This window comes from Tribolium madens, unplaced genomic scaffold (assembly GCF_015345945.1).
Source record: "Tribolium madens isolate multiple individuals breed KSU strain unplaced genomic scaffold, Tmad_KSU_1.1 Scaffold_71;HRSCAF=194;Tcas5.2_LG6, whole genome shotgun sequence".
NCBI lineage: Eukaryota > Metazoa > Arthropoda > Insecta > Coleoptera > Tenebrionidae > Tribolium > Tribolium madens.
The window spans coordinates 8,491,931-8,503,276 of NW_025401041.1; the positions used below are offsets into that span (position 1 = coordinate 8,491,931).

Sequence of the window (11,346 nt, forward strand, 5' to 3'; positions counted from 1 at the left end):
AAAAAATGTATTTCAATCTTAAACACTTGAAAAAGATATTTTTTGTTATATAACAAGATTATATACGAATTTGTAAGAAATAGTCGCAAAAAAACAATAATTTTTATCAACATCCAAACAAAACTCGTAAATTCGATGTTATCACAATTTAAATAAAACCTCATTTTGCATTGAAAATGAAAATTAAAAAAGAGGAGGAAAAAATGGACACAATTCCTTGCAGTTTTCGATTTTTTCACTCTTCTGACAATTTGCGATGTCTTTTTTGAGTATTTTTGTCTCCCGGAAACGAAAGACAAAACTTTGAAAAGCAACAGGTCATAAATTTAATTCTGTATAAACAGTTAAATAAATTGTTACTTTATTTTTTCTTCTCATTCAATTTAACGTCAATTCTGGTGGTGAATCCACAATCATTAATTAAATTTTCACTTCATCAAAAGTTTGTAATTGCTTTTCCAGACTCCTAGTTGTTCTCTTTATTATTATTAGATTAGCATTTGCTTTGCTGTTAAAATTACCAATTTTTTCTCTTCAATAATTAAATGCACTACAATATAACTTCGATTCGATGTAACTAAAACAATTTAATTAAATTGTTGACTGTCATAAACAATTAAATAATTTTCGCTTGAAATTCAAGGTAAATATGGCTGGGCTGTAGTATATACAGGGTGATTCTTTAAGGGCTACATTAGAAACTTTTTAACTTCTAATGCAGATAGGAATTTGAAATTTTGTACACAACCCAAATCGACCAGTCTGAGTTCAATTAAATTATTTTCAAAATGGCTGAACTTCCGGAACTACGAGAAATTGGCGGTAACTTTGAAATTTTAAATAGTAACCACTTATTTTTATTGCATTTTTAAATTCTCCTCTCCAAACTGAGTAAAATAAACCGTAATTGTTACTACTTATCTGTCATAGTTTTTGACATGTGTCAATTTTTTGGTCAAAATTTTCACTTGCACATTTAAAACATCACAGCTCTTGAACCCTTTGCGATAAGTGAATATTTTTTTTTTGCATTTGATAACTAAAAGTTCGAAAAGTTTTCCAGAATTTTCAGAATTGCTAACTGTCAAATTGCAAGGCTAGTATGATTTTTTGGAAATGATCGTTAAAAAACAGCTTTTTCACCTTGTGTAGTAAATTTTTGTATGAAAAACGTAATTTCTCAAACTCTTTTCATTCTAGCAACTTTGCTCATTGCAACATCGACGAACTAAAACCGCACACATTTCACCAACTGACCCACATCCATGATTTGTAAGTGAATTTTTCCGCCCTGCTGCGTCTCATTCCTCACTTTTCAGACATTTAGACAACAATGATCTCAAAACGTTCCCATCTGACTTATTCTCACAAAACAACAATTTACGTCTATTGTAAGTTTCTTTGAAAAAAAACAAACAAAACAAAGAATTTTCCAGATCCGTAACACACAATCATATATCGCGAATCTCGAGTGATGCTTTCAGGAAATTGGCAAAGCTGGAGGAACTGTAAGTTTTTTAATTAAGAGTTTTCGGTTTTAGATTTCAAAATTTTCAGGGATTTGAGAGGGAACAAAATCAGCGAAATCAAGGGCGACGTGTTAGCACCGCTTGCAAAACTCCGGCTTTTGTGAGTCGAGAATTTGCATCAAACCGTTAAAATAGTCGCTTTTTCAGATATTTGCAGAATAATCAAATACGATACATCAGCAATGCTACTTTTCCACGTTTGAGTTTAGATCAATTATCACTAGTGGAAAACAGGATTGATCGTTTGGATCCGGGGGCGTTCTCAAATCTCACACAACTAAAATATTTGTAAGTTAAAATTTACTTAAAGAATTGAAATTGCAGCAACACAGGCTTGTTTCACTTCGAGAATTTTTTCCATGTTACATAAATCGTTCTCGCAAGTTTTGCAGGATTTTAATTCCCCAACTGGATTCTCAAAATTGTCACAATACGTCCCTGTTTTATTTCCAGGCTTCCAACAACCCCTCCTAACTAATTTTAAGGCCCCATCTAGAAATTTACAAAAAATAAAAAAACTGAAAAAATTAAAAATCACGTTACTTTGAAACCACTCAATACTTTGGTAACATTGAGCCCCCTCATCATCACATTCCATGAAATTACCATATGGTAACCATGTACTACACACCCCTTCTTCTTCGTAACTGTTTTGACAGTTGTAGCAGAGAAAAGTAAGCCCTGAGAAAATTTCATGAGTGGTAGAAAAAATAAAGTATAAAGTTTGTACCAAAAGCTGGAAGTATGGCAAACAAAATGACACGTTTCATTGTGACAAATGACACAACAAGGCACTCTTTTACTATTTATTCAGTGATAAAAACACAATTAATTTTTATCTATTTTAATTAGAAATGTTTGTGGTGGTGGTGGTTTGGCCGACACGTGTTTTTCAACGGTTTGTACAAATTTTTATTATTGCACAAGTCGCGTGTACAAACCTCGCAGAATTTCAATTTCCCGACTTTATTTTTATAATTTTGGCAATAATTTTTTGTGTTGTTGCCACTTGGGGCCCAACATTTTCGCACAGCTAGACGCAAAGCCCCGTCTAAAAAATTTCAAATTATTATTCAAAAATGTTCCTATTTTTTTAATTACGTTGAAACCATTCGATTGATTGTACACATTGTGAGTTTGGTTGGTCGCATGTTTCCCAAATACCGGCTGGTAATTGGTTGCTACATTGCGTTTCAGTTTCGTAACCATTTTGACACGAGTAGCAGGTCAAAGTCAAGGCTTGAAAAAATATTTTTTATAAAAATTGACGTGATTTTGACTTACCAAAAGTGGGGAGAAGTGCGAGAAAAATTGACTGAGTGGTGAAGAAGAACATTTTGCTTTGTTGGAGTTTTTAGTTTTGAAACCGATTTGTTTGGTTTGGAATTGGAGATGTTTTAAACATTTCTGATAAGAAAATAACAATTTGTGTTATTTTGACGTGAGAATGCGACTAATTTTTTCTTACCAGCAACGTAAAAAAAGTTGAACTCGTAAATTGTATTTTTTTCGAAACAAATAACAGAGAATAAAAAAAGAAAAAAAAAGAAGTGTTTATCTAAAATTTTGATTATAACCATAATCGTTTAGATTTTGCTCTATGAACATATTTTCAAGATGGCAGCACTTCCGGTTACACCGGAAATTGGTATTAACTTTTTTATTTTCAATAGAATGTTATGTTTATATTGCGTTTTTGGATTACTCACAACCAATTGGAAAAAAAATTGTATAAAACACGATTCAAAATGGCTTTTTTGCACACGTCTAATAGAAAATACAAAAACACGCTCATTTTGCAACTTGTTTTTTTTTAATATTTTTTTAGTAACATTTTTTAACTTTTTTATCATAGATGATTTTGGTTGAATAAAACGAAATTTAAAACTTTTATTTCTTTAATTTTTTTATTTCTATTGATTATTGTTTTTTTGAATGTATTTTGAAAGAGTTTTTATTTTATGTTTTGATTTCCAAGTGTTACATTTTTCTTAGAATTTATTAGTTCATGTTATTTACTGATTTGTGTTATTTTATGCTTAACTTTTATAATTTTTARATTTTTTTACTTTTTATATTTTTTTAACTTTTGCACTTTTATACTCCAATTTATGGTTTTAGAGATTCCTGTCTTATGGTTTCATTTATAATTTCCATTAGAAAAAATATGGTTTTATGTTCCTATTTTGTATAACATGTTTTTGTGTTTGTAATAAAATATGTATTTTTAAACTCTCTAAAAAAAATGTAACGACGCCCATGGTTGTAATAAAGCATTTATTCGATATTACATTTAGTGAACAAACTTAAAAAGTGACAAATTTTATCGGTTTTATACAGAGTGTTCCGGCTAAACCCCACATTAGAAATATTAGGAGTTTTAACAATGGTATTTATCTAAAATTTTGACTATAGCCATAATCGGTTAGGTTCTGCTCAATGAAACAATTTTCAAGATGGTGGCACTTCCTGTTACACCGGAAATGAGTATTAACTTCGTTATTTTAAATAGAAAGTTATGTTTTTTATTACGTTTTTGGATTACTCAAGTGATTTTGGGAGAGTTTTTATAAGACTTCCTTATACCTAAATTTGACCGTTTTTYAAATATTCAGACTTTTTTGATCTTTTTTTAATTCGCATCTTCCTCTCCAAAAATCGATAACTCTACCATTTTTAATTATTTTAAAATCYTATTTGGGCATATGAAAAAGAAWGGTTAGATCTTTTCTTTCGTGTATTTATAATTGGAAAAATAATTAACAAACCTCCAAAATTRGAGGTTAKGTTTGGGAAACTTCAAATACCCGTAACTGAATTTTTTCAAATGGAAAGCCCCAATTTTTTCTTTACTAAATGAAAGAGAATTTAATTCTGCATCGATCMGTATTAACATTCCCTATACCTAAATTTAATGATTTCCAAGTTATTTTATTTTTTTTACAATTGAAGAAATTCGTTACTATCKATGGTAGTTTTCGCATAGTTTYCATTGGAAATATTTCTCACTGAAAAAACGCCATTTTTTTTCACAATTGTGATATTCTTTTCGTAAATCAAATTAAATTTATTTAATCTAAATTTGAATAATTTTGATATTCTATTTTTTTCTTATTTCTATGAAAACCTATGCTAAAGTAGCTAATAAATTTTTCACAATATCAACAAAAGTTACTATAACTTGAAAACTATCAAACATAGGTATAGGCAATGTTAATACAGATCGAAACAGAACTAAATTCTCTTCCATTTAGTGAAGAAAAAATTGGGGTGTTTCATTTAGAAAAATTGAGTTAAGGGTATTTGAAGTTTCCTAAACGTAACATTACATTTTGGCGGTTTGTTAATTATTTTTCCAATTATGAATACACCAAAGAAATACAGTTTCAACATAATAAAAAATGGTAGAGTTATCGATTTTTGAATAGGAAGATTCAAATCCAAAAAAATTTTAAAAATTCTAAATATTTCAAAAACGGTTAAACTAATAAAAACTCCCAAAATCACTTGAGTAATCCAAAAACGCAATAACTTTCTATAAATAACAACTTCCGGTGAAACAGGAAGTGCCACCATCTTGAAAATACTTTCATTAAGCAGAATCTGACCGATTATGATTGTTAAAAATATAAATAAATAAAGTAAAAAAAAAATAATTAAGACTGTTTAAAGCACAAACAAGCGCAGCGAGTGAGTGTCTCAAAAGCTAAAAAACAGTGTACAAAAACAAATTGTGAAAATATTTGCGTTATTATTACTTATTAAAGGAAATACTCCTAAATTGTATCACAATTTTGGCCATTTATTTCCAAAACTTATCACAACTGTAAATTAAGTCACTTTTCTATCACTTGTCGTAAATAAAACCTCCAACATTGAATATTTGATATTTTTCGATTATTACCCAAGAAACCATGAAGTGTTTTTTACTATCTCTCATTGCGATTTTGCTCCATTTGGGTAAGTTAAAATCAGTTTTTCCCCCAAAATTACACTTTTTTAGGAGTTACTCTCAGATGTTACCGTTGCATGAATGGTTACGCAACGTCAACAGTTTGTAGTAACCAACTTCCGTCCGGTAACGTGATCGAATGTCCAGGGCCGAACTCACAATGTTACGAATCAATTCAGTGGTTCAATAGTAAAAAAATCAAAATTTTTGAAACTTTTTTTTTTGTAATTTATTAATTATAGATGGGTCATTGCAACTGGCAATAAGAGACTGTTGGATACCCCCTAATAACAACACCAGAGGGGGTTTTTGTGTGAATTATAATAACACAGAGGGGGTTTTGAGATATTGCAGGAATTGTACTCGCGATGTTTGCAACACTGATGCTCTTTATTATCCAGCGAGATCATTGAATTGTTATGGATAGTGTGAAATTGAAATTAGCAATCTCACACCAGTCATCCTGTATTAAAATATAAATAAATAAATTTAAAAAAAAGTTCTAATTTCCGTTTCAATTTTTCTCCCTTCGCTTTGCGGCTTTCACATTTCTGCAACTTTTATGAGTTTGTCAAGAAGGGGCTTTCAAGGTGTCTTAAATGTGGTTTGCATATAAAGATGTGCTTTATTAAAGTTGAACGTGTAAACAAGAAACATCAAATCAGGAAAGAGATTTTCACGTAAATGGATTCGAAAAATAAACTTTGAAACTTTTTCATAAAAATTAGCAATGTTTAAGGAAATAATAAAAACAGATACGAGTAAAAAAAATACAAAACAAGTAATCGGAATCGTTATTTTCAAGGTTTGTGATAAACGCAAGTTAAAAATGTGATAACATTCTAAATTACTTTTTATCATTTGCGTTGTGGTAAATACAGGGTGTAACAACGAGTTGAAAAAGTCCATTAGTGACCTTTCAATGGTAAAATTTTAAAAAATGTATAGGACTTTGATAAATATTAATAAAAAAATAAAATAAAATTTTTGGATGTTTCCTTTTAAAACAATGTTTTTACGCTAAACTTTTATTAGTCGATTAGAAATAAGACGTTTTTTTTGGCGAAAACATGCACTTTGTAAAAATTTATTACACAAAAACTAAGACAGCTAAAACAACTTTTTTCTTACTTCTACAAAGAAAAAAGTACAGAATTTATAGCTGTAGCAATTTTTTAGTGTTTTGCATTTGTAAAGATTAATAAATTAAGAAGTTTGTTAAAAGTTAAATAACTTAAAAAAATTAAATAAAACACCCTATCTTTTTATTTTTGCATCTAATAGATTGATAAACTGTCTATCTAAAACAATAAATTTTAATGTCTCGAATTGATAAATGAAAAGATATTTAACATTTAATATTAATTGGAGCAACAATGATTATCAATATCTGAGCATTGTTGATACTAGGACCACTATAGTAATTCCACCACGGATCACTTATCCTTTGATTTATCCAGAAATTATAAAAGTCGTTATAAATAATAAAATTCGAATTATTTTATTGTAAAAATAAAAAATAATGGATTCAGTTTAACACAAATGTGATTATTAAGTGATATTACTTCCATCTCTTGTGCAACTGTGCACTTTTTGGCTAGTGAAACAATAGTAATTTTTTTTAATGTTTTTTACGAAAAATATCTTTTTAGTTATTGATTATAAACACCTAAAAGTAAATAGTTTTAGAAAGACAATTTAATAATCTTTTAAATGTAAAAACAATAAATAGGGTGCTCCATTAAAATTTTTTAAGTTATTGAACTTTTAACAAACGCCTTCATTTTTTATCTTTGCAAATGTAACACACTAAAAAAATGTTACAGCCTTATAGCTCTTTTAATTAATTTCTTTAGCAACTATTTCTTCAATTATGAAATTATATATATCAATAAGTACATTATATAGTTTTTTTTTGTCATTCTTGAATAACCATAAATATAATCTTCTTTTGCTTTCTGACGAAGTCTTTTTAAAGTTAGTGAAGGATAAAAGTTATCTTTCTTGTTTTGTAACATTTGGTATTTTTCCACTGTTTGTTTTTAATTTCGATAAATGTTGGAGCTGGGGGCTTTTGACACACCCTGTGTAATCTAATCGACAAATTGAAAGACTTTGCGATTTTTTAAATGATCATTTTAGTCGAGCGAAGCTCATAAAAGGTACGCGAAATCTACATACTTTTTTTTAATATCAGAAAATAGAATAAAAAAAAATAGAGAGTACTCTTCCTCAACCGAGGAATTTGTATTTATTATTGATATTTTTTGAAAAATAAATGTTAATAAGCTATTGGAAATTATGTGTTTTCTATAAACAGTTTATTAGTGAGGGTAATTGGTAATTTTTCTTTTTAATTTCCAAGGAAACGCTACTTTCAGACGATCTTAGACGATGTAGCGCTCTCAAATATTTTTTTTTGCCATTTTTAAAACTTATGTAAAGACATGAAAGTTTTTACATAAATTTTTTGAATAATTTTAAAAACCTGTGTAATTGTTTATTTTTTCGTTTAAACACTATATTTCTAAATTATTTGATAATAACAAATTTTTAGAAAACATATCTTATCACGTCCGCAATGTACTTATTTATATCTATTATTTAAAAAAAATCGTATTTTTCCACTGTTTGTTTTAATTTCGATAAATGTTGGAMCTGAGCTAGTACTAAATTAATCATTTAAATACTTTCTGTAAAGTTTTTCTAATTTTTTTAAAGTTCTTTTGGGCTGTTTTTTTTWAATATGTTTTCATTGATTTGAGAAGCATCAATTTTTTTAATAGCTTCAGTTAATTGAATCTTATTCATTCGGTAGATTTTTTTAATYCCTAAATTAGTAGCAATCTTTCGAAGGTCTTTTACATTTTGTTTTCCTTTTTGTGTCTCCATTTATATAGATAAAAATTTATTAATAAATTTGAATAAATAAATTTTTTATCAATACACTCCTATGAGAGTACTTTTATTTTTCATAGAGCCTTATTGTTAGTGTATAAAATATGAAATGGAGTTGATTTATGATATTAAAGTGACCGAGTTGTAATAATTTTCCCACATTCACATTTAACTTTTTCAGATTTTTTACTTTTAAAAACATAATAATCATGTGRGTAAACCGCACAACATTCTTTACAAATGCTATGTATACCTTGTTTATTTGTTCATTTTTTATAATAAATTTCTAAACATTTTTCAATATCACATTTTGTACATTTCTTTATCATTTCTGTTTGTTGCTACATTTATTTTAGAAAAAAATTATAAAGAATATCCTTCTAGGGGATTTCACGATTTCCCTTGAAAATCGGGGTTGTTCTGCTTTTCTGTTTACCCTTGAAAATCAGGCTGTTTTGCTTGAAAAATGATGTTTTTATTGATAATTAAAAAAAGTGTAAAATTTAAGTAAATTGGTCTGTTTTTGAGATCAAAGCCACATTTGGTCCAGAACCGGTATTTCACCTACTACTGTTATTGAACTTTTAACAAGCGCCTTCATTTTTTTATCTTTACAAATGCAACACACTAAAAAAATGTTACAACCTTATAGCTTGTACCTTCTTCTTTGCGGTAGTAAAAAAATATTTCTAGATGTCTTAGTTTTTGTGTAATAAATTTTTAAAAAGTGCATGTTTTCGTCAAAAAAACCGTCTTATTCCCAAAACTAAGCAAAATCGACCAATAAAAGTTGTCATAAAAATCTACATCCAAAAACGCTAAGAAATACATGGTGTTTCATTTAAAAAAACACAAGTTTGTATTATAACTTATTTTTGAGACACGCTATATAATTGAAAATAATTTTACGCGATGAACTAGATTAGTATCTATCATTGTCCTACATAATTTTTTTAGATTTTATTTTTTTTTAATTTTTAAAGGTCACTAATGGACTTTTTCAACTCGCAGTAAACCCTGTATACAAAATATTAATGAGATTATTATTAAGAATGCTTGACTTAAAACAAAAAACAAAATTTAAAAAATAAATAATTAAAAATAAATAAAACAAATTATTACTGGTCTTAATTTTATTATTTATTTTTAACAAAATTTAAAAAAAATATCCCGCCGCACTTAACACTTAAAACTTGAAATACCGATTATCTCAAAACTCGATTTCCACCCTTCACAATCGCAATTCTCGCTCCAATCTCCGATCACAAGCACTTCTAATTAGTTATGAGATGGTATTTTTATTTTACGAGAGATCTTTTCAATATTACTCGATTGGCGTTATCGCAATTTTATTAAGTGATTAACTTTAACCGATAATTGTCGTGTGAAGTGAGAATTTATCAAGATAGATGTATAATAAAACAAATTTTATTGATTGTGACAAAATCATACAAAAAAAAAAACGTTGTAGAAGCCACAAGAAGCTGAATACATTTCCATTGATAAAATTGAATTGCTTGCAATTATTTCCGTTCTAATTACTCGACGGAATTAATCACTCACTTCGTAAATATTTTCGTTGCATTACAATTCTGTTTCTAGTTTTGCGCAATTAGTTTAATTGTTTGGAAGCTTGTTTATGTGAAAATCCCTTCATTTCCGGGCAGAAATTGTGCTTGTTTCCTCAAATAAAAAATAACTTACTTTGCGTTACTTCGCACCAAGTTTATTGGAAAAAGAAACCCGATTTTGCAGAAATATAGCTTTCAATTATTGTTTGAGATTGTGGCTCACAATACAAACATTTCCTGCCATAAAAACAAATAAATTGTGATTAAATTTCTAAGATCGCTACCTTAATTAAATTTCGATGTTTACTCGAGTCCAATCAAAAAACTCTGTTTTATATTATTTGAAAAGACCCCTAAACTTCCAACTAGCGCTACAAATTTTATTTATCTCTGGGTAGTTAACCGGAATTTATGCGGGGCTATTTATACGTTTAAAGGGTGCAATACACCCCAAAGGACATTACTGTACCCTTGAAACGCGAATAAATCAAACCGCTTCTCCCTTAAACAAATTTTTTTGCAGATATCTAACCAACAATCGATTGGTGCACTTGAAAAATGGGACTTTCTTCAATTTAACTCATCTCAAATGGTTGTAAGTATTGCATGTCGTGGGACTATAACCCTTTCTATTTCGAAACACCACATTTCGTGTGTTGGGGTAAAAGTAGGTAATAATGTTGGTGAGAAAGTGAATACCCAAAGGGGAAACGTCAACGGAAGTTGATTGATAAGATTGGTAAAGTGGCGAAACCGAAAGGTAACTAACATTTCTTTCGGAGAAAAAATGAGATAAATTGGTTGGTAAATGAAAGTTTTTCGACGAGATAAGGTGACGTATTGATTGCGAGTGAAGGGTTTTTGTATTCCGGAGCGGTCGTGCAAGTATTTGCCTTGCATTTTTTTCAGTGTATAAAAAGGGGATTAAATTTTTTATCCCTCAAAGAAGACAAAAATAGCAACTTTTGAATGAACAAGCACCAAAAAATTGGTAAAAAACATTAAAACTGTTCTACATTAGAGTAATTCCATCATTTTTAAAACTCATTGTTTCTGATTTTCGTAAATTTGAGATATGTTTTAGAACGTGTAAAAATAAGTGACACGTATTTCACCGTTTTGTATTTTTTCAATGTCAAAGAATTTTTATCTAAAGAAAAAATCGACATATTGAAACGATTTTTTTTTAATAATAGATATAAATAGGTATATTACGGACGTGAAAATGCACGTATTCTAAAAATTTGTTATTAATAAATAATTTAAAAGTATATTGTTTAAACAAAAAAATAAATAATTACGCAGGTTTTTAAAATTCTCAAAAAATTTATGTAAATATTTTTACTATATCTTCACATAAGTTTCAAGACGGACATTTTAAAAATGGCTGAAAAAA

The 11,346-nt window shown here is 28.5% G+C and overlaps 3 protein-coding genes across 3 annotated transcripts in view; 2 read left to right on the forward strand and 1 right to left on the reverse strand.

Moving 5' to 3' along the window:
• LOC123008595 (relaxin receptor 2) overlaps nucleotides 1-11,346 on the forward strand; it is a 47,446-nt gene that overhangs the window by 18,339 nt on the left and 17,761 nt on the right. The window contains exons 7-12 of the mRNA XM_044404473.1: nucleotides 1,201-1,272; nucleotides 1,320-1,391; nucleotides 1,437-1,508; nucleotides 1,558-1,629; nucleotides 1,677-1,817; nucleotides 10,474-10,545. Coding sequence (XP_044260408.1) covers nucleotides 1,201-1,272; nucleotides 1,320-1,391; nucleotides 1,437-1,508; nucleotides 1,558-1,629; nucleotides 1,677-1,817; nucleotides 10,474-10,545 — 501 coding nt within the window. The remainder of the gene's footprint in view (nucleotides 1-1,200; nucleotides 1,273-1,319; nucleotides 1,392-1,436; nucleotides 1,509-1,557; nucleotides 1,630-1,676; nucleotides 1,818-10,473; nucleotides 10,546-11,346) is intronic.
• LOC123008598 lies at nucleotides 2,323-2,952 on the reverse strand. Its single transcript, XM_044404477.1, has 3 exons — nucleotides 2,814-2,952; nucleotides 2,631-2,768; nucleotides 2,323-2,580 (listed from the first exon to the last, which is right to left on the reverse strand). The coding sequence occupies exons 1-3, from the start codon at nucleotides 2,863-2,865 to the stop codon at nucleotides 2,378-2,380; spliced, it is 393 nt and encodes a 130-aa protein (XP_044260412.1). The 5' UTR covers nucleotides 2,866-2,952; the 3' UTR covers nucleotides 2,323-2,377.
• On the forward strand, nucleotides 5,227-5,987 carry LOC123008599. The gene is made up of 3 exons (XM_044404478.1): nucleotides 5,227-5,489; nucleotides 5,533-5,670; nucleotides 5,724-5,987. The coding sequence occupies exons 1-3, from the start codon at nucleotides 5,444-5,446 to the stop codon at nucleotides 5,906-5,908; spliced, it is 369 nt and encodes a 122-aa protein (XP_044260413.1). The 5' UTR covers nucleotides 5,227-5,443; the 3' UTR covers nucleotides 5,909-5,987.

Coding starts and splice junctions, on each gene's coding strand:
- LOC123008598 (XM_044404477.1), bottom strand. CDS start 2,865: ATGTTCTTCTTCACCACTCAGTCAATTTTTCTCGCACTTCTCCCCACT. Junction 2,769..2,813: donor CGCACTTCTCCCCACTTTTG/GTAAGTCAAAAT, acceptor TATTTTTTCAAG/CCTTGACTTTGACCTGCTAC. Junction 2,581..2,630: donor ATCAATCGAATGGTTTCAAC/GTAATTAAAAAA, acceptor GAAATTTTTTAG/ACGGGGCTTTGCGTCTAGCT.
- LOC123008599 (XM_044404478.1), top strand. CDS start 5,444: ATGAAGTGTTTTTTACTATCTCTCATTGCGATTTTGCTCCATTTGG. Junction 5,490..5,532: donor TGCGATTTTGCTCCATTTGG/GTAAGTTAAAAT, acceptor ACACTTTTTTAG/GAGTTACTCTCAGATGTTAC. Junction 5,671..5,723: donor ATCAATTCAGTGGTTCAATA/GTAAAAAAATCA, acceptor TATTAATTATAG/ATGGGTCATTGCAACTGGCA.